General features: G+C 38.4%; 1 protein-coding gene across 6 annotated transcripts in view; it reads left to right on the forward strand.

Moving 5' to 3' along the window:
• Nalcn (sodium leak channel, non-selective) overlaps positions 1-23,924 on the forward strand; it is a 298,301-nt gene that overhangs the window by 171,285 nt on the left and 103,092 nt on the right. For all 6 annotated transcript variants that reach the window (XM_048800656.1, XM_048800657.1, XM_048800658.1 and 3 more), the window contains exon 14: positions 11,253-11,390. In XM_048800656.1, coding sequence (XP_048656613.1) covers positions 11,253-11,390 — 138 coding nt within the window. The remainder of the gene's footprint in view (positions 1-11,252; positions 11,391-23,924) is intronic.

A 23,924-nucleotide genomic window follows, 5' to 3' on the forward strand; every position in this document is an offset into this window, starting at 1 on the left:
GAATTTGATGTCAACAGATGCCAGTCTGGACACACAGCAATGTCATTTGCTTCCAATAAGACTGAGTTAATCATTGAAGACCTCGGAACTTCAGTTCTATATCTGCAGGAGGGTCTACATCACCTACAGAAACTTCCTCACTGAGTAATTACAGAGATGGCATTAAATAATGGACAAGTATCTGCTTTGGCATCTGCTAAGAGTCACACAAATACTCTTCCTGGTTCAGTATCTCTGTTCGTGTCATTTAATCTTCAATGAACAGAAATCCTGGGAAACTATACAAATCCTTGATCTTGTCTACAGTGTCATTTAGGGTATTACATTTAAAGTGACCACAAGCATGGCCAACAAGAGAGATGACTGGGTACACCTACAGATATTTTCATTACTAGAAAAAGATTCACTGGTTTTTGCAAATGAGCTCCTAACATTTTTTTTCTTTTACTCTTGAAATTACATTTAAGTGTAGACTCTACTTAAAGTAATTTGCTGCTGGAATAGGCATAACGTTCTGATGTCTGCTTTGCTTATAATTATGTTCAAGCTCATTTTGACATTTGAGGCCAATTACATTAGTCTAGATTCAGCATGACTTTTCCTTAGTCATCTAAAATTTGACCAGTAAACAGTTTTCTCCTCTCTCTTTTTTTTCATTTGAATAGGATGCTTTGCAACAATCATATTCTGGGAATTACAAGAGCAAATAAATAATGTGGATTTATTTAGATTTAAAAAAATAAAGAAGAAGAAGCACAGAATTTCTTGGTCTTTCTTGCCAACATGAAAGGCAGCTACAGAACTGACTGAAACTAACAGTTTCGACTTTATTTCTTTCTAAATTACTAGGAATAAGACATGGAGTAATTGTTTTAGAGAGCTATTGATATTTTCAGTGCATATTTTCTATTAACACAAGGGTCATTGATTTCAACAGACTTCTAATTTCAAAAGAGTTCACACAGGCAGAGACATATGTGGTTCCAAAAACTTTATTGTTCAAAAGTCACTAATAATTAAACCTGCAGAACAGGGGTCCTGCAACACAATTCCAGCACTGTTTCATTGCTATAAGATCTCAGTCTATAATGATGACTTAGGACAAAGAACAAAACGCTTTGTTTACTGATCTCTTTATTTTTGCTAAATCTGTTGTATCGTTTATTCCGTAAAAGACTCAGATGAGTCTACAGCACCAAAGGGTAATTTATAATGTCTATTAGTAACAAAAATTCACTATAACTTTTATGATTTTTATAGGTATACTCTAGTATGGAAAACAGACTGGAAAAAAAATATTGTCTAAAAACAAAGTTTCCCAAATGACTGCCATTAACAATTAATAGATAAAAAAATATGGGACACTCATAGATGGAAGATATATTACGATGAAATAAAATGATGCCATCAAAAACACTGCCAAGTTTTCAAAATCATGTATCTAAAGGAAATTTTCCTTAAAAATACATTTTACCCTGTATAATTTTTTTTCAAAGAGAGAGAGAGAGAGAGAGAGAGAGAATTTTTTAATATTTATTTTTTAGTTTTTGGCAGACACAACATCTTTGTTTGTATGTGGTGCTGAGGATCGAACCCGGGCCGCACGCATGCCAGGCGAGCATGCTACCGCTTGAGCCACATCCCCAGCCCCCTGTATAATTTTTGAGCTTTACAAAAATGGAATCACATTATATATGACACGAAAAGTTTTAAGTCACAAATATGTAGAGGAATTCTAAAATATTTGAACCAGTGTGATAGAAATTTTTTTTAATGGAACCATTAACTTTTTGACAGATTTTTACATCATCATTTACAATATTACCTGTACAGTGCCTTAATGTTCATCAGATATTCACACACACTTTATTTTGACTCTCAAAACAACCTTTAGTGAATAATGATATGATTGTGAATTTGAGGAAGATTGATGTCAGAATGGCTGTGTGTTTCACTGCGAGCCACCAATGCAGTCAGCAGTTTAACCTCAGATGTCTGCAGAAGAAGCTGGCCTTTGGCCCTCTGCCTCACCCTTCTATAGGATTCACAGCATCATAGCCTTCACCCTCATCCCACTCAATGTCTACCTTAAATGGTGTAGTTCTTCTGCTGTCCTTCTTAGAACTAATACAGGAGTGGCCACAGTTAGACCAAGTAAAGAAGTCTCGGAAATCTCCTGAAGTTTTGAAAACTCTGAAGACAGTGAAGAGGGCTGCCTGGCCATGTTGAGAGCCCCCTGGAGGCTGTGGTGGAAGAAAGCCCATTCCCAGTGCAGCTGGGTGGGCAGGTACAGCCCAGGAGAGTTAGATTCACCTGTGTTCACAAAAAAAAAAAAAAAAGAGGTGAAATCTGGAGAGCAGGAAAAAGTGTCATTGAATTGATGGATTATGGAATTCTACCTACACCAGATAAGGAGGGACTTGAAGAAATGACTAATGCCATTATGCACAATTCAGTTTAGACACAGTAAGGGGTGGCTCTTGGGACATTTATTTACTGTGAGATTTTAAATATGCTAAATGCCATTTTAATGGGTTTTTCAATCCCTAATCCTCTGTAAGATCTTCATCTTGTCAGTTATGATTGTGCCAATCAGTGCATATTTTAGAAATTTTATTCCAACACTAATGAAGTTTACCATCTACTTATGTCCTTTTAAGTATCGTTAAAGCTTTAAGTAGTTCAGTAAGTTTTAAATAAAAGGTTTTAAATAGCAAAAAAAAATACAACAAATCGTTAACAAAATATTAAAAGAACATGAGATCTTGGGGGTTTTAGAAGATATACTCCTCTACAAATTACTGCTATTTGTGTAGGAAAAAAGAAACAGGAAGATTGAGTAGGTGAATAATTAAGGCAATTAAAACCCAGGGAGATGTCACTTTGGGACTCAGTGAATCCCATCAAGGCAAGGCTATTTTAGGTCTGTCTGGTAGTAAGAACAGCAGGGATGCTCTCAGTAAATGGCTGAACTACTCTATAAGTTGTCAAATGGATTTCATTTTGAAAGCAGGGTTTTTTTTTTTTTGGAAAGAGTTCTTGAAATCAGCTAAAGATAAAGAAAATAGATGCAAGTTCTATTGTGAATTCAAAGTACATGCGTAATGTGAATTCTATTTCTCACCGCATTTAAAAAAGTTAATGTGTTTTAGAGTAAATACCTGTTTTACATGGATTTATAAACAAACAATAAAAAGGAAGTAAGTGTAATTTTACAACAAAATATGTTTATAGCAGCATTATTCATGATAGACAAAAAGTGGAAACAACACAGATAATCAAAACTGATGAAGAAATAAATGTGGTATATCTATACAATGAGATTTTACCAAATAATAAAAGGAAATGAAGTAATGATACTTGCTACAATATAGACAAACCTTGTTCATGAAGTGATTTTGCTCATAGAAAATGTCCAGAGTAGGTAAATCCACAGGGATAGTAAGAATATTAATGGCTGCCAAATGCCATAGACAGGAAGAATGGGGAGTGGCTGCCGGTGGGTGTCTATTTTCTCTTGGAGATGGTGGGAATGTTCTTAGATTACATAGTTGTAGTGCTAGTAAGACTCTGTAAATAAATGAAAAACCACTTAATTATACTCATCAAAGGTTAATTTTATGTTATGTAAATTATATGTCACTTGAATAAGTCCAAAAAGAAAGTGTTTTTTCTCCTTTCCTCATTCCTTAATCCCTTCCATTCCAGTCAGCAGAGTTACAAGTTCATTGTACATGTTTTTAAGCACTCACATGTACACAAAGCACATTTACATATACATATTCTAAATCACACTACACTATCTATTTTACTTTCTACATATTGTTTATCAGCTCTACTTTTTCTAAATATTTGATCATGTGTAACCTATGTGATATCCACACATACTAAAATCCCAAAATACACATCAAATTTCAAACGTTATCCATGATATATTTTTTAGAAGGATTAAGTAATAAGAACAACTTTGCAAGTTCTGGATAAATAATTTCAGCCTATTTATTTCAGCACTGGACAATATCCTTGCTTTGCCTTCACTTAACTGTAACTATTTCTACGGGAGAGACTTTGGGTCAGAAATAGGTTTTCGGGACTTGATAAAGAACATGATATTTGTCAGTGTTGATCTGGTGAGTGAGCCTCAGTGGCCCTGATGGAAGTGTGTCTAGGAAACATTGCCAGGTCCACGTGTGGCCAATGCTAAAGGAGTGTTAGGAACAAAACAGACACTATGGATATGCGTGTTTATTCCCCTCCTTTCCTTCTTTGGAGAGCTTATTTTCATCTAAGTCTCCCAAATTTAGTTTATAACCAAAAAAAAAAAAAAAAAGAAGAAAGAAAAAAAAAAAAGACAAGCAACAAAACTGGGGGCACTTAAGGGAAACTATTAATTGTTGTCAGTGATAAATGCAAAACTAAGACCAAGATCTAAGGTTGGATTTAACACAATCTGACAGATTTGATGTAGGATGTGAGGAAATGAGAAATACTACAGAAGTACATCAGCCTGAGTAACTTCACAAATGGATTTTTCATTTTCTGGGACAGAAAAGAATGTAAGAAGGACAAATTTGAGACATCAAGTGCTTGGGATTCCTCTAGACTTGCAAGTGGAAATGTGGAGTTGATTCTGGAGATGGGGCTGGAAATAAAAATGTAGGAGTCATCAGTTTAGAAATAGTGGGTGAAGGCATGAGAATGGAGAGGGTCAACAAGTTAGTGAGTGTTGAGAGAGAAGACAAAGATCTGAGGATCCTTCTGGGGTTAGGAAATTGAGGTGAAACCAGCCAAGGAGCTCAGGAAGGGCTGCTGGTGGATTTCATGGCTCTCTAATGTGTTGGCCATTTCAGTGACTCAAAGATCCTGATTCTGTGCTTCTAGAAATGTGTTCTCCTGCACCATCCCTGTGACGGCTCTTTCCTCACACATCTCCTGTGGCCTTTACTCGTGCTTCTCTGTTTCTTGCCCTTTGTTTTGCTCCATTTATAACAAAGAAGTATGATGCACTCGGATTAGAAATAGAAACCACTAAGCTCATGATCTTTAAAACCTTTTTTCTCCATTAAGTAAAAATCTTTGCAGTCTCTCTGCTCAATACATTTTCTTTCCTTCGGATTTTGCTTTCTTGGAACATCAGTGCACTTGTAACTCTGATTTTACGACCCTCCTGCCACTGCAGCTACTCAACTGCATGGCCAATCACCATTCATTCACTCACCTCCAGATCCCACTGATAACAACGTGATTTTTCTCTGTAACTTCCATTTGAAATTCACTTAAAATGCTTTTAGTTGATTTAGTTCTTCCTTGAAAGGGTAGAGTTGCATGTTTCAGATCACTTTATGTACAATTTGGACCAGTCACAGGCTAACTTTTCAACCTGGTTCAGTGAGCAACACGCAGGCACCTGAAGTTCAGGAGTGATTGATCTGTGTAGTGATGTCTAATGTGAAATGATGACCTTAGAAACAAAAAGAAAAAGTTTACCCATATTTACACCAACAGGTATGGAATTGAAAGGCCAAAGAGCAAGACTGCTGACACCCCTGCCTAAAACCTAAGGAAATGAATAAGACAGTAATCATCCTGGAAAAATCACACCAGCATAATCACAAAGGAAGGGCTCCAATTTCATACCATTTTCTTTGAATAGCAGCTACCAGAAAGGAGAATAAGGAAGACACAGAGAGAACCAGAGAGAGACAGAATGAGAAAGAATAAGAACACCCTAGGTTCATCCCCAAACCCTGTCTTCTAGAAGAAGTTAGGGAGAAATAAGGTTGGAAAAGCAAATCCTAAAACATAACCTCCTATCCCTCAGTATGAATGGACTCCAACTGGGGGGAGTCCTGGGAAAGGACAAGAACCTCTCAAGTGTAGAAGTCTCGTTTTTCAAAGACAACATAAACTCACCATTTTCATTTTTCCTAGCTGGCAATAAAGTTTGAGAGTAAAAGTGAAGATATTATAATTTCTGAAAATGAGTTCTTTCCCACAATAAAAAATTAGAATAAATAGTAGGAAAAGAGGAAAACCAAAGCTGTCAAGGAACTGGAGGCCCAGGGCAGGGGGGTGAGCAGAGCCCGAGAGTGGCCCCGCTCCCACGGTCAACGCAGTCATAGGGCCTCCACCACCTGCGTCCTCACCTGGACTTCGGAGTGAGAATGGCACCTGGAGAGAGGCCAGGGGCTAGAGGAAGGGGACATCATGGACTCACTGGCTCTGGCTGCAGTAGAGTCCACGAATCTTCCTGATTGGAGGAATATCTGAAGGCCAGTACTTCTCTCCCTGCAAACCCCTGTCCTCAAACTGAAATAGTCAAGAAGAGATAAACTGAAACAGGATTCATAAAAACTGGGGATGAGATTTCAGAAGCATCCTCTGCTGGTGAAAATAAGAGCTCTAGATAAGAAAGTTAAAAATGGAAATTATGACATTAGAACAGCTCTCGAAAGCAATTGTCCCAAATTAGGACAGGTAGTGAGAGAATGCCAAGAGAAATACCCACAAAAGTAAGAATGAAATGTTCTCAAGGTAAATGAAGGTTCTCAAGAGAACATCTGCAGGATAGGGGTAGAAGGAAGAAAGGATTTGTTTATTTTCCCAATGAAAACAAAATGAAACCGGGAAAGTGACCAAGTAATGTGAATTAAATTGAGCCAGATTCTAAAAAAAAAATAATGGAAAGTATGAAAAAGACTCAAGTTAACCTTGACCTTCTAGTATCATACCTGTCGTAATATAATCTTTAGAATATTACCTGGCTCAACAGGGAATGATACTTAGTCAACATATTGAATAACAATCTACTGCTCATCAATATGCCTAGAAGCATAGAAAATCCAATTATAATAGAAAAGTAAAATATAAATATTGTCAAACTTGATGATGTAAATGTATGCGTGACAAACGATGGAAAAGGGAAATGGAGGAGGTGAGGGATGAATGGCAGGGCTAATACCTTCATCTTACACAGTGAGGTGCTGAGCCATTCTGGTTTCATGGAATAAGAAATACAGGTTTCCCTTGGGAGGGGCCCAGGGAAATGGGGGTGACTTTGTGCCTGAACTAAATCTTCATGTATGGTAACAGAAATCCATGTCTAAAGTTGGCAAATCAAGAGATACTGAATAGGGATGTGGATTCGCACTATGGTGAAAACATTAGCTTTATGATGAAAACAACATTAAAAGTGGTACCCTCTGGGGTGTGGAACTGAGGTACTAAATCATATGAGGATTTAATGTATAATAAAAGGGATATTGGTCGGGCACAGTGGTGCCAGAAGCTCGGGAGGCTGAGACAGGAGGATCACGAGTTCAAAGCCAGCCTCAGCAACAAGGCACTGAGCAACTCAGTTGCTTGTCAGGAAAACCATGCTAGGCTTCTTCAGGAATTCATGTTTCCATCATATGGTGTCACCTTCATTAAAATTTTGAAAATGAACATAAAGCGTGAGCTTAACAAGAAATGAGCAGAAACTACATTTAAAACAGTATTTGCTCAACATTATAGATGAACACTTGATAAATGAAAATAAATGTCTTTTTCCTAAATTGGAAATAAGTTGAGAACATTCTCAATTTTTATTGAATTATCTAATATGACCTCAGTAAATAAACCACAAGGGTTTAAGGGGTGATATCATATAACAATAAATAAGAAAATTCTGACAATGAAGGGTTGTGAAGAGGGGCTAGTGACTCTAACAGTTATTAAAATGTACATTTCCTAGGATACTTGGAAGTGAAATAAATTTCTGGGAAGTGTAGAAATAGAGCCAAAGGCACATGAGTGTTTAATGTATAATAAAATGGATATTGGTCAGGCACAGTGGTGCAAGCCTGCGATCCTTGCAGCTCAGGAGGCTGAGACAGGAGGATCATGAGTTCAAAGCAGAGTGCCTCAGCAACAGCAAGGCTGACACTCAGCCACTCAGTGAGACCATGTCTCTAAATAAAATGCAAAATAGGGATGGGGATGGGGCTCAATGGCTGAGAGTGCCCCTGAGTTCAATTCCTAGTACACTCCCCCCACAATTTTTTAAAATAAAATAATAGGGATATTGCAAATTAGTAAGAAAACATGGATTTATTTAATTAAACTGTGATTAATCAACTGATGGCCTGTTGTAAAGAAACAATGAAGACCCTCTATCTCATTACCTATACCAAGATAAATTTAAGCCTTAAACTTGTTTAAAGGGTGGTTTCAGATTTGACATATTCAACATAAAAAATAAGGATAAGTAAAACTACTAATAAAACCATTGACAAACTTTCATCTAATCTTGCAGTGAAACACATCTTTTTTAAGAAAGATGAAAATACTTTAAATAAATTAGACCACACAGAAAATTTAAAATTATGTCTTTCAAAATGCCATGAATGGATAAGAAATTTCCATTAAACATATATGAGAGATAAAAGATTGGTTTTCTTAATTTATAAAGAGCTGGTAGAAACCCTTCAGGAATAATAAGGTTTGGAAAATGGTATAACATATAAATGTTCAGAGGAAAAGGACGAGTTCCCTTAGACCCCTGTCCATCACTGTCTTCTCCACCACTGAAACGCTTCTCACTTCCATCGTAGGGGCCTATTGCCAATATGTTGTCAAAATTGTTCTTGACTCACCCAATAAGGTAGCTTTACAGTATTTCTCTAATGTACCATACTTCTCATTCTTTGTTTTCTTAGAGCTGGTCATGTTCAACTTTTCTTCCCCTCTGGAGTACATTTCTCAGGAGAAGAAACCATGTATTAATTCATCTCAAACCCAACACATCAAACCTTCAGCAGCCACTAATAATCCGTGTTTGAATAAGCCACTAAGCAGTTCTTCTAGGAACACAGGCCTTATGCACAATATGTCATTAAGTGTACTTGATGCACAATCTCAAATAAACTACTATTTGAATTAAAATTTCTGGATAAAATGTCAAGAGAACTAAGGCACCCGTCAAGCAAGAGCACAAATTATTTTTCAGGCTATAAAAGAAGTATTAATAAACCTTTCATTGGTTTATTCATCTAAGCAGTTATGAATTCACAAATCCTGTTGTAACAGAAAGTTTGCTCTCAAATATGATTCATAGCACCTCACAATATGAATTTCTAGGTGGCTGAGCTACACTAAAAAGTGTTTGGGTTTTTGTTTGTTTGTTTGCAAAATTCTGAGAAGAGTAGAGGAAAACCTGTGTTCTTGCCCATTGCTTATCTCACACAACAGATTACAATCCCATAGCTCTACTTTCCTGGGCATTTACTGAACACATAATGGCTGAATATTCATAAAATGTAATGTAGCAGATGAAAACAAATTAAGTCAGCATGTGCCCAAGGCAACTGAAAGGTGGAATTGAATTTTTGGTTTCTAGGTACCAGGAATAAATCTGTGGGTCTTTCCTTCATAGAGCTATGGCTAGTAAATTTCATTTTATGCTGGTAGGAGTTTTGATATTTTTCCAGTTGCTGTTGATTCTAGAATATATACACACTTTCAAACTGCTGACATCTTTTTTGAAGAAAATATGGCGATCTGATATCTTCATATGAGTCATCTTTGGAATTTGTGTTCCTTGGCTTTGGGTATAACAAATATTCAATAGAAAAAATACAGAGGAAAAAATAATTATTCTCAATGATAAGGTCTGGCATACTTATGAAGTTAAATGACATGCTGAAAAATTCTCCGAAGCATTTTGAGAATGTGTTAAAGCTAATTTTTGCAGAAAGTGGGCTTCTCCTAAGTATCACAGTAAGGAGAGTATTACAGTTCTGGATAGATCTGGGATCAAGTATCAACAAGAACACGTTTCACAGTTTTGTGAACAAAAACACTTTGGAGAATAATGAGATTAAGGAAAATTGACTCAAAGAGAAGTTAAATGCTTCATACAGGGACAAAGGGTAAGTGGGAAATTGATTATCTCCAAGTTCAAGATTCCTTTAATAATGAATTGCTCTTTTATTCAAATGAGTTCACTGTGTCCTGAGCATTGGAAGTCCCACTCTGGAAATCTCAATTAGCTCTAGTAAAAGAAACCACGCTGAGACATCTAGGCCTGGAAATGGTAGATTCAAAACTTCACTTAACACATGATGTAATATTTGGAAAAACACTTGCTTAGGAATCATAATGCCTGAATGCTACTTCTGTCAGTGCCACAGATAAATACAGTGACTTTTGTGCTAATCATTTATCATCTTTGAGCCTTACTTTCCTTATCTTTGAAAAGAAAGGATTGGATTAGACTATTTTTAGGGTTCCCTTTGGCTCTGAGATTCTATCAGCATAATGGGGCTTTTATCTTGGCCTCAGTCCATCTTGGCATTAGCCTGGACTTTGCTTTCCTTCTTAGAATCCAAATACCTGATCATTTAACTCACGTCTTCCTTGCACTGAAGACTGTAAAGACATTTTTAGAGTCACTAGACCATAACTGTTGACCTTTTCCAGATATGATTGTTTCATTAAGAAGCATTTATTGACTACTAATCCATATAGGATATATGAGTTAAAATGCATATATAATCCTATATTTAATTAGAAAAACATGTCAGAATGGAAGTAGCCAAAGATCTTTGCAGATCTTTGCAGAGTATGAGCCTTTTTGCTTGACTGGCTTTTGTTGAGATGCCCTGGTTTGGGGTCTTGGCTTCTTCTGTGATATTAACTGTGCCTTGAAATTTTTTGTTAAATCATGAAAAATGTATCTCTGTTAAGTTGCTTAGAATGACAAAATCATTTAGGAATATTTCTTTTTTTAAAGAGTAACACATTTTTAATTTGATAGCTGCAATAATTTCATACACGGGTTCTATCTTATTCTTTTATATACTTTAGACAATCAAATGCAATTCACTATAAAAAATCAGTTTCTCTTAGAAGCAGCAGCAAAAATGAACACTCTGCTGGGAATGTTAAACATCTTGCTGAAAGGGGGGAAATGAAAGGCGAATAAGCAAAGATCCTTGGATTTTTTTCTAATTTGTTCAACAGTATTCACCACCAACAAGGCTAATTTGAATTCATTGTGGTTAGTTTTCCACATGGAATAGTTTGATATGATGCCTTTATGATCTGTGTTCCCAGCCCTTTCCCATCTGTGGCATCAAGAGAATTCTCCTCATCAGTCAAATAAGATCACTGCAGCTGAGATCACAGTCCTCCCTGAGCACCAGAGTCTGGTTTTCAGTTGCATTCAGGCCTAAAGCTGGTGTGTGATCCTCTTTTCTCTTCCCCTGTAGGCATTTATGTCCATGTTCCAGATCCTCACCCAGGAAGGATGGGTGGACGTCATGGACCAAACTCTAAATGCTGTGGGACACATGTGGGCACCCGTGGTGGCCATCTATTTCATTCTCTACCATCTCTTTGCTACTCTGGTGAGTTTAGTGTTTCTTTTCAATTATGTCTTTAAATTTATAATGGAATGAGCATCAACAGATATTTGGCCCATAGTCCATTTCAAAATGAGAGCCAAAGGATAAATGCAGAGGAGTCCAGCTGGACAAGATCCCTTCCATTCTAAATTTCTATAAATCAAAGAGCTAGATTTTACATTTGTTAAGTTAGAAATTATCTATGTCTGGTTAGAGTGTTGGAATGAGGGAATATGAGACAAAACAAAATGGAAATCTCATATTCACACACCAATTTAACTACCCCAGACATTCAGACCAAGGTATAGCAGGATCAAACTAAAACCACATTATTATTTTTTATCATGTAGACATTCTTGTCAGTTTTACTGCATCCTCTTCACACTGTAATTAAGCTGAAGACAGAAGCTAGAGACCTCAGGGTGCAGTCAGCTAATTAGAGATCAGCACAGTTGTATTTGAGCTAAGTGTGACTGAATGAAACACGTAAGAAACTAAAACACAGAGCTGCAAATATTGTAACAGCACAAGGAAACCAAATACCAAAATTCAGGAAAAATTGACTTCTGCTGGATACGCAGGTTTTTCTCTTCAATGTATTTCTATTAAAAACAAAGAAAGCAAGTTGTGAAATGCTGCTTATGATATACTAAGGAATACAATTCTCAGGTCTTTCTAATAACAAATACCTGTACCCATATGATACTTTTGCTCATATTTAAGAAGCAGACCTATGCTCCAGTATTATGTTAGAACTTCCAAGTCAGGGACACAAATGGTATCCTTTATCAGGATCAAATGAAGGAAAAGCAACTACTACTCTCTCTTGAATGGCAAAATGTTTCATAATATGATTCCTGACCTTTGAGAAAAGCAAGTTAGGCATTATTCCCAACTATTAGATGATAAGACTGAAGCTCAGAGATGTTTACCAATTTTTCTGGTGTCACACAGAGTGAACATGGTAAAGCCAGAATGTTTGTTGGTCTCTAAACCTGTAGTTTTGCACCTCCTTGCTGCATCCCTAGATAACGAGAGTTTAAAGTTGCCACTGGAAATTTTGTGCTTAAAGTCCAACCTCTGCCAAAAACTCACTCAAGTAAAACAAACTGCATGTCACCTTTAAAGTCCCCTTCATTCTAAATATCAATGAATTAAATAAGCACTTGAGGAACTAGATGTGACGATGGCTCACTATCTATGTGGGTATAGACAAATGTTTTCAAAACTAACACACGTCCTTTAGGAAGTTTATTTGGATATGTTGTTATGTGGTGTACAGTTATGAGTTCAAGTAGTAGGATCACAGAGAAATAATCCTGGCATTTTTCACATGGAATTGACTTTAAAAATATTCAGGAAAGCAAAGAACACTGGGCAGTGGGAATGAAGGATTGACTTGCAGACTTAGACCTGGCCACCCTTGTATTCACACAAAACCTGCCCCTGGGGTCTTTGCATCTTCCTTTCCAGGACCTTTAAATAGGTGTCATTTATTCAGCCATCCATCCATTCATTCATCCATTCATGATTTCAACTAATTTCTGTTAGGCACCCACCATGTGTTGGACTCGGATAGCCTGAAGACTACAGGCCAGGGTTAAATGCAGGATTTGATTGAGGTTGTCTGTGTGTGAAAGAAACCCTTCTCCTTCTCTTCTTGTAATCAATCTAATGGTTTTCTATTAAAATAGCATAACTATTTGCTGTCTGCATTGTGGATCATTCACACTCAGATATGGATTTGGTGCTGAGTCAGAATCACACAATGAGAAAGCTGGGGAGGGAAACTACAGCTTAGCAAGTTACGCAGTAAAGAGAGATTTTTTTTCCACATGAAATTCTATAAGGATTACTCTGTAATGATATGAAGTATTAAAACTGGTAAACAGCCTTTTGGGGCAGTCTGAATCTCCTTTATGGGTCAAAAGTGAGCGTTGATTGTGGAACACGTGAGCAAATCCATAGACATGGCTTCACCTGAGGCTTTAGGCAGCAATAAGCACAACTTGGAAGTCACATGTGATCTCATCCTGGGTTCTCCTGAGTTCAATATGTCTGCTCAAAACATCTGTAATGATTTCTATGGTGACTTTCAAAAAAATAGATCTAAGTTAAAAACTAAAAATTGAAATTATTTCTTTTATGCACGATTTTTAAAAAAATCGATCAACAATTGAGAATTGCGTGACACAATGAGCACAGTTTGGTAAATATAATTAGTACAAGAGTACAGATTTGGAGTCCAGAAATCTAGATTCAGGTTTTAGCCCTATTGATCACTAGAAATGTGACTTGGGAAGAATTGGACACTCTCCCTGACCTCTGTGTTGGGCTATATCTTAAAGTAAGAACAGTAGACACAGTAGTGTCCAAGGCTGTCATTTACGTCATTTATGTCCAAGGCTGTCACTCTCCTATCAGGGATATGATGTCCTCACGTTTCTGAGGACATCATATCCCTGATAGGAGAGTGATCATAGTGACCACCAAAACTAAGTTCCTTTTGGTTTAAATAAGGTGGCATGGGCATTACAGGTATACCTTGAAAGATATTAAAATTGTGTAATGAGAGATCAGATGTTCTTGATTTATACAAGTATTGTTCATCAGTTTAACCTATCATTTATGCCCCTTCCTGGACCAGTTCCCTGGCTCCCTTCTTTCCTTCCTTCTTACACTTTTTCTCCTAGGCAACAATTCCAGATAAATCTAATATGATGAGTCCATCATCCAGTTTTTCAATTGTATTTCACTAAATTGAGCATACTGTCAACTGTAGGGAAACCTGTTTTGCATAACACTAAGGAAAACAGCAGCTCAACTGTACCCAGTGAAGACAAGGTTCCTTTCTAGTTCAGCATTGTTGACTGTAAACATAAAGGTGTATGTGCAAATCAATGAAAAGCAGAGGTTTCCTATACATACATGCATCTGTTGAGACATGTAGTGATTTAAATGAAAGGTTATCATCTAAATACATTTCATACCACACATCTTGAAGACTTGTGTTAATATATTGTAGTTTGAGAAGTACTGATGGCTTCTTTGGGGCTCTACTCCACACCGAGGACAAGCTAGGCCATGTTTTCCTCCTTACAAATCATCAGTAGCAGTGACTTTCAGAATAGATGGCATAAAACTACATATATTCTGCAGTTTCTTTTTAAACTGCATATTGCTTTAGAGATCTTTGTATCTAAATATGCATGAAGCCATTTCAGTCATTAGTAGATACAATCACCTACTTGTCTAGTGATTAAATACGCCAGACTTCTTTATCAGTTCCTTCCCTGATGGATAGTTTAGCTGTTTTCCAAAGTCTCACTCTTCATTGCTGCAATCCATGTGGTTTAATGTTGTGTCCACTCATGTGAGAGTCTCCAGGATCTGTGCCAGGGAATAGAATGAATGCTTGGATCCTGGATCTTTCCCACAGTTCTCTATACCCAGGAATCTGCAAGTCCAGAGACCAAATCTGGCCCACCACCTGTATTTCTACAGCCTGTGAGCTACAAATGCTTTCTACATTTTTAAAATGATTTTTAAAAGTAAGTACTCACATAATATCCTCAATACTGCCTAAAGCATGTACTGTGTGGACCATTAAAGACAAACTTGCGGACCCTGGTTCACAGAAGAACTGCACTAATTTACCCTTCCAAGCATAGTGGTTGAGAATGCCTATATTTTTACATTTTTGCTGATACTTGATACTGTTTGCTTTTAAGACTTTGACCCTCAGATGAATGAACAGTGGAGCACTGGCCTTAATATCCTTAATCTCTGTAACTAAGGGAGCACTTCTTCACATGCTGAAGGGCCATCTTATTTGTGACTCACCCAGGCATTTGCTATACATAATTTTTCAAAGCCTCGTTTGTCATTTTTTAATTCACTAGCAAGAGTGATATATATGTAATACATGCTCACATATATTACATATGTATATATACACACATACATACATATGTGATATAAGTTAATGAAATACACTGATAAATAAAATAAAATTGATTTTTCCTAACCAGATTTATGTGAGAATTTTAATGCTTTAGGATATTTATTTGATTTTTCTGATTATAATTCTAAAGCAAAGAAGGTCAACTATTTAGATTTTTTAACTGACAAATGATTTTTTTTAATGAGAGAAAATTGATTGAATGAAAGAAAATGCAGTCACAATTAAATCCCAGAATATCGCTTTTATACTAACTTAGAAGTCTAAATTCTAAAAAAAAAAAAAAAAAAAAAAAAAAAACACTTTCCCATTCCAGTGAGATTTTGCTTAAAACACAATCAGCAGTTATTTTTCTTGCCCTGTGTACCTGTAGACTGACAGTTGCTGGAATGGCCTCTATCAGGTTAGTTACAATTGATTCAGTACAAATTTACTGAATCTCTACTACAATGTATGGGGCTACCCATCCTCATCAAAGTGGGAAAGAGCTTAATCCACATCTCTTTAGAGCCTGAAGCCAGTCAGGATTTGGTACAAGTAAACATAAACCAGCCAACGAAAATGAAGGCCTGTCATGTACAGCTAGTGGTGCAGATGATAAAAGAGACATGTTATTTGCTGTGTGATCAATGCCCAGATAATAGATATTCACTTGCCAGTTGTTCCATATCCACCAGATGTGAGAGATCTAAAATGTGGGCAGTAAAACATCTGGAGGGGGTTTATAGACCAACATATACGTATGTGTGCAAGGGACAGGCTTGTGTTGTATACATATCACATGTCCTTAGAAACTGAAGTGTTACAAGTTAAAATGTTTTTTCCATGAACCTTCCTGGAAGTAGTCTTGAACTCACCTTGAAGTGAGCATTTTTGTTCAATTTATGTTTCTTTTTGTAAAATATTAAAAGCTTGTTAACCAAAATGGGTACAATATCCACGCTCCTGTTTGTCTTTTGTCATGCTGAGCAGCTGTGCCACCCAGGCTGGCGCGTTCCTGATGTAGTCTTCTCAGGACAGACACGTGCCAGGCAGCAGGGGGAAAAAATGTTTGGCTGCATCTTGTTCTGCAATAAAAACCAGCGGGCCATTTTGTCGCTCCTGGGGCACCAATTTGTCAGCTCACAATGAAAATCAAACTTAAGCGTATAGCAAATGCATATTCATAATCATTATCTATTGTTCCTTTAAAACCTCTCTCTCTTCTGTCAGGTATATGTTCTGTTTCTGTTCTGATTGCGGTTTGCCCTGTGCTGGTTGAATTCATTTCCCCCCCACTTTAGTCAGTGATTTGGGGATAAGGACTATGGAAGATTTAACCAGTTGAAAGACCCTGTTTTTCCCGTCAGTGTTTTTCCTTTTATTATTCTCTCCGAGGAAAGCCCTGTGATGTGAATGCTGAACGGAGGGAGAATGTAATTAGGCACTCATTGTGGATGTTCTCTTTGTTACCTTTGAAGTGCTGAAATTAACACAGCAATCTCTTGATTCTGCCTTGGTTGCGGCAGCTTGCTGAGAATAGTCATATTTTGCTGACAGAAATGTGCATTCCAAAGTGTAAATTAAATAACTTGATTTCTTAGAATTCATTTAATAGTGCATCTGTGTTGAACGCATCCCATTTTACACCGCTCTGATTACATTTGACTTTTTGTTGACCCATATAAAAAGTGAAATTGTTTCATACTACAGGCTGCAAGACAGCTTTGGATAGTGTGATTATAAATGGTAAAAAGAGAAAGAAAAACACAAGGTTGTGGGCATTGATCAGATCCCTGCTGTGCTTCATTGTATACTTGAAAATAGTAAAAAAAAAAAAAAAAAAGAAATTACCTATAAATTTTACAGTAGAGAAAGGAAGAAGATTAAAGGTGACACTTCAGCTAAAGGGCCACCTCAAAGCAATATAAAAGGAAAAGAAAATTAAAAAGTAAACTTCAGGAGAATAAATGAAAATGGAAAGATATATATAAGTGAGGTCATGACTATATGCAGAGTAAAAGAGAAAGTGAAATAGTACATATTGTTACAGCGATGGAAGTCCTACTGGAGGAAATCCATTCTAAATGATAAGGCTGCCCTCTGGCAAAAAGATATCATAAGTTTCAGTAGCCTGAATCCTGCAAACCCCAAAGTGTGTCTTAGTGTCCAGAGAGTTGGACAGAGCCATTGAGGAAATAATTATACTTGTAAACACAATTATTTTAGTCATTTGCTGAATTTTACTGAAATTTATTGTTGATAAATGGAAGAAAACCAAGTTTAACTATATGCAGTTAAATGTGTAAAACTTAAACAGCAAGTGCTTCTCAAACCCTTAGCTGAGGTGAATCTGAGCTTTCTTAGGACAGTGTAAGAAGTGGAAGAAGGCCTGAGAAAAAGAGAGTCAGATGATGGCCAACCACTGGGAGAGGAGCCTATGGAACCTGGAAATTTGCTTTCGAAATCCATAAAGCAGGAAGTTCACAATTCCACTAGCATGTCATTATGTCATTCGTAAATATCCTAAGGGATTTCCCAGGCTTTGGGAGGCTGATAAGTGTCATTTTCCACACCAAAGGCATTGTCAGTGCTGAAAATACCCTAGGAAAGAGCATTGTAATCTGAGGCAATTGAAGAATTAGATACCTGGAGTATTTTGTTATTCTCCACTTTTCTCATTGAAATTACTGCTTCATAATGTATCGATATTGATCATAAAATATGGATACATTAAATCAGTTGAATATTCCATAACAGATCAGAGAACAGATACTATGTTGAATATTAATATAATCAAGTAGACAATACATGAAATAAATAAATGGAATTAATGTGTTTATTTATGTACAAACCAAACACCTTTCTGTTGAAAGTACATGTGTATTTTAACTAAGTTCAAGAGGAAGCAAGGTCTTTTTTCAACTGAAATTGCCCAATTTATAAAACAAATAGTGATGTAGTATGCTGGGTTATGTTCTAAATGGAAATATTATATAAATCTAAATATTAAAAATAAGTGAAGTTTCCTGCATAACTTAGAACTGGCAGTATATGAAAGTGTTTCATGTACATGATGAAGCTCTTGTGATTTGATGTGGCAAGTCCCTGTAAAATTCTTCAGCAGAGCGCTGAGAGCTTAACATAAGCCTGTAAGCCACACACAATGGGATGGAAACCCTTTGGGCACGTGTGGGTAGACACTGACTGAAGTAAGATGTAGACATCGATGTCTTGGGTCCAGATTATTAATGAGCCCTACCTCAGCCTTCCATAGAATTAGAACTAACAAAAACACTCAGAGATCTGAGGAATGATTCCTGCTTTCAGAATGAGGATTTGTCACTCATTTGCATGACTTGAGTGCCATGTGTTGGTGAGTGGCTGGCACCCAGGCCAGCCTGCTCCCTCAGACCAATTCCTCCCTAGGTGTGTAAGAAAATAATGCATCGCGACAAGGTAAATTAAGGATGATGGAAACTGGGCTGGCAGCCTCCTCTCAGTTCTATTTCTTGATCACAGTGGTTATTGTCACCTTCTTAGAGTTTCAGAAAAGAACTACGAAGTAATTCTCACCTTCTGGCAATCAGCTGCCAATTCCCCATGATCTCCTGGATCTTCCATTTCTCTTCCAGAGAGACTAGCTCCATCTTTGTTCATCTTTCACTCTGGGTGTCAAACTGTCCTATAAAGGGACAAGGACACAAAGATAAGCCAAAAATCCACGTCCAAACAGGTTCAGGAGAAAACTCATTTCTGTTTTAAACTAGTTTCTCATTTTGCTTTAATATATATATCATGTTAATGGAACAACAAAGTTTAAACCTTCAAAGATCTATATGGAATGAAATCAAGGTTAACACCAGCTTAGTGCAAACTTTAAGCTTTCTCTTATATTAGCCTTAAATTTGTTACCAATGACCTCCCCACAACGGACTCTTCTCCATCCTGTGAGTTTGGTGCTCCTATTGCAAAGTCCTATAAGCTTTCCCTAGGAAAGCCAAATCTTTTCCTGCATGAGTCTTGCCTTCTCCCATCTACCACAAAAATCACATATGCCATGACAAGGAGACCCAGCAGTGACCATCCCAATTCTGCCTCTGCTCTGCGGTGACCTGAGGGTGGCTTTTTTCTCTTTGCTCGGAGAAGAATTAATTTTTAGAACAGGAAAGAAGCATTCTGCATCTAATCACTTTTTGTCAAACTGTAGTTCACACTGTTTAGTTACAATTTCAAAGAGCCAGGTTGAAAGGGCATTAACAGAAAAAAAAAAACAGAATTTGTAAAAGGAAACACTTAACAGAGGAGAAACTGAATTCATCATATTCGACTATCATAACCACCCTCTCGCGTTTCCCGACCTCTGTCTGTGGTGCTCAGGGACCTGCTGCCCTGACCCATCTCTCAGCTTGCCCAACATCCTCCCTGGGAGCTGGAGTGAGCCAGCCACATGCTCTCCAGCTCCCTGCTTTTATCACAGTCTTCTCCTGGGTACATCCATTCCTTTATAGTGCAACCTCGGTGTCTATCCGTGTTTCACATTCTTAAATAAGATGTCCCATGCACCCATGGGGCACTCAGAAATCTAAATGCTCAGAGCGTACAGAACTTAGTTTGTGATAACTTGAATAGGCTTCCTTTCCCTCCCCACCTCTGCTCAAGTTTTCCTTCAGATGTGAGCATTTTGAGAGGAAATAGGAATGTTTTCCCGAATGGGGTATAAAGGGAGTGTGATCAAGGGTGGTGCCCTATACCCAGGAGCAATAGCAGTGTAGGCTTCCAGCTAGGTGGTTTCCAATGGCCAAGACCTGAGCCCACTTCTTGTCTGGACTTTCAGGGGAAATAGGACCAGGAACAACCTGGCAGAGTTGGGTAGCTACATGAGGAGTCTGGATAGAGAGAGGTCCAGAAAGCTCTCTGAAAAGCAAGTCTACCTTAGTTCCATGTTTAACGGCAAAACCTCCAAACTTTTCTGAGCACGGAGGGCTGGTATAGCTTATGTTGAAACAAAAGCCCAAGGCAAAGACCACAGAGAGCAGAGTGAGTTGAATGGGGAACTCAAAAGACCTGTCTGTGCCATAACCCCTGGAACCTGTGAGTGTGGTCTTACTGGAAAACAGGCTTTTGCAGTTGTAATGAAATTAAGGATCTTGTGATGAGATCATCCCGGATTATCTGGATGGGTTCTGAAGCCAATGGAAAAATGTTCTTGTGTTAGTATTTCTTTGCTGTAAACAAAAGACCTGTCAAGAACCCCATAGAGGAGGAAGTATTTATCTGGGCTTATGATTTCAGAGGTTCAATCCATGTTCAGCTGACTCCATTGCTCTGGGCCTCGGGAGAGCATCATGGTGGAAAGGCATGGTGGAAAGTTCCACTCATGGCGGCTGGGAAGCAGAGATGGAGAGGGAAAGGGGGCCAGGAACAGATGTCAGCCACGTACCTGCCCCCAGTGACATACTTTCTCCAACCACACCCCACCTGCCTAGAATTACCACCCAGTAGTCCATCAAATTATTAATCAATTAAATGAATTAGTCAGCTGGTGAGGTTACAGTTGCCATGATCATTTCGTCTCTTGCTACATTGGAGATGATGTTACCAACATAAGATCTTTTCAGAGGATGCTTCATTTCCACATGATAACAGTTCTGGGAAGAGATCCAAGACAAGACACAGGAAGGAAGAAAAGAAGGCTTTGTGAAGATGGATTCAGAGGCTGGTTAACTAGTGACAAGCCAGGGAAGGCCTGGGGCCACCAGCAGCTGAGAGTGGCAAGAAAGGATTCTCCCCTGGAGTCTCGGGAGGGAGTGTAGATCCTGTTCACACCTTGATTTGGGATTTCCACCCTCCAGAACTACGATAGAATACATGTCTTAATTTAAGCCACCAAGCGTATACATTTCATTTCAGTAGCTCTGAGAAACTCACATGGAATATTGCTGAGCTTTCCAGAACTGAGGTGGTGGCCACTCTGGCAGATGGAAGCCTAGAGCCCGGGAAACAAGCATCCTCATCCTCATCCCCTGGGTGGGGACTCAGCTCAGAGTGGACCAGATGCCCTAAGATGTGAACATCCTTGATTGGATCACCCCTGAAGAAAAGGAACAGGAACATTGTTTGAACTGTTATTGAGATCTAGAAAACTAAGTTGAATTCATAGAGCAATATTATACCTTCGGTCATCATAAGAAATGGAGGAATAAACTAAATTAAACATGTATAGCATAATCAAGAAAATCATTTTCACATACAAAAATTGATGTCTCTTTTATGAAGATCATCCTACCCATCAGGTTTTTGAAAGAGGATTTAATGAAAAATGATAGCTACAATCGGTTGAGCTATTATTATCACATCCATAATATTTTATAAATGAGGGCATCGGAACTCTTCATTGGCTAGTTATTGTCATGGAGCTGGTAACTGTTTGTTAACCAAGGTCTCTGACCCCAGCCTCAGTGCCCTCCTCACTAGGCTGCTGAGTGTGTCCCCTCAATTTGATTATAAACTCCACAGCCGAGGGTGCAGTGTCGCTTTGTGTTCCTGACCGGAAAGGGCCCAACACAGGCACGGAATCCATCCGAGTATGTTTGTCGTTAATCGGATGACATAACCTCACTGTCCTTTAGTAGCCCAGCATCTGTCCAGTGTTGGGGAAATAATTAAAAGCAAAATCTCCTGCCAACCCAGAAAACCTCTCCATAAGAGTAGAAAAGGAAGAAAATTTCATATTGAATAAGCATCAAGCCAGATGGCAATGGGCATAACCAGCCACCTGCTGGAGGTGGCAAGGTTGGAAGAAATGCCGTCCTTTTGTACCGCCCAATTACATGCGTGTTCTTGAGGTAAAAATAGCTAGTCCTCAAGTAAGAAAACTCGACAGTACCATTTGTTAAATATAATTCATCCTAATTTACCTGGTGATTGCAGTGGCCATCTGGGGGAGTTGACTGCCTACATCCAAGGGAAATCAGTGACAAGTAGGTAGTGTTATAGCTTGGCCACCAGGTGCCTGGGTTCAACTCCAGCCCTCCCACAAGAAAGGGACTTGGGGCACTATCCTTCCTGATTGTATTCATCTGTCAAAGAGAGAGCCCCAGTCCTTAAGAAAACCATTCCTGGATTACAATCCAGTGAGTGGCTCATTTAGATTTTAGGAAGATTCACATATATCTCAAAGGGAAAAAAATGCACAATTAAAACTTTTCTAAAGGAAGAGAAACAGTTTTCCTTTTTTCCCCTATTTAGCATTTTTGTTTTTCTTTTTGACGTGTGTTTGCACTTTTCCTGGAGAGAGAGAGAGAGAAACCCAGTTAAATTAGGACACAGAGCAATCCAGGCCCTGTTCAAGGGTCAGAGGGTGGCAGAAGCAGGTGATATAAGATAGCCTCCATGTGGAGAGACTGCAAGTGGGCACCTCAGAAATGGGGGTGAGGATGCAGGGAAAAGTGGGTTCCACCTCTGACATGACTTTTATCACTGAGATTGTGGGAAAGAGGCAAAACTTGGAGTGAAGTGTGAATATCCAGTTTAGAATAAAGCCTGCTTCAGAATAAGCCAGTGGTGTGGCAGACCTGGTGACAGAAGAAGCCACCGATGGACCATTCTGGTTCTTCTTCACATTTTGGAAGGATCCCAAAGGACATGGCTATTAAGAAGAAGAATGCTGGCACTTGTCCTCAGCCAAGCGTAGTCTGCCACAATTTATGATGCTTAGGTCCTTTCCCCCTTGTTGTACACTCCACTAAACTCAGAGAAGAGCTCATCATTGACTTCTGCCCAATCATCTCTGATACTTTAAAGTCAAGATATTGCCTCAACTTTCTAACCTACATGCTCAACTGTCTACTACTAATAAATGAGAATCATTTGTTAGGAGAGGGAAATTTCATGAAATACAAAAAAAGGGGAAAATTTTATTCACTACACAAAAGTACGTGCTATTTGCATTTCTAGAGTAACTGCCTTCCAGTATTGTGTCTGTTATTCCTTTTTATACATAGTTGAATTTCCGCCATATATACTCTTAATTTAACATCGTAATGTGTTTTCCAAGGTTGTAAAAATTTAGAAGTTGCATTAGTTATCTATTGCTTTAAAACAAATCCCCTGTATGTTAGAAGCTTCTTAGCAAATAAACCTTTATTTCCTCAGTTTCTGCCACCTGGGACAGGCTTAGCTTGGTGTCTCGAGTTCCGGGTCTCATGAGGTCATAGTTGGATGGGGCTGCAGTCACCTTGAAGGCCTTCCTGGGGCTGGAGCATCTACTTCCAAGATGGGTCACCCACCAGTCTATTGGAGAGGTCTCAGTTCCTTGCTGGTTATTGCTAGGAGCCTCAGGTTATCACCCCGTGGTCTCTTCATAGGGCTGCTGGAGGGTCCTCACAACATGGCACCTGGCTTCCACCAGAACGGTGATCCAGGAGAGAGCCCGGTGAAGACACAGTGGCTTTTCGTGCTTCACCTCACACATTGCATGCTATCTTCTCCACACCCTCCCGGTTGTGCAGTGTAGGAGGGGACCACACAAGGGCGACAAGAGCAGAGGCTGGGAAGGGCTGCGGGTGCCCATCTTGGAGATGAGCTGCTGCAGT

Source organism: Marmota marmota, unplaced genomic scaffold (genome assembly GCF_001458135.2).
Source record: "Marmota marmota marmota unplaced genomic scaffold, marMar, whole genome shotgun sequence".
In the NCBI taxonomy this organism is placed as follows: domain Eukaryota; kingdom Metazoa; phylum Chordata; class Mammalia; order Rodentia; family Sciuridae; genus Marmota; species Marmota marmota.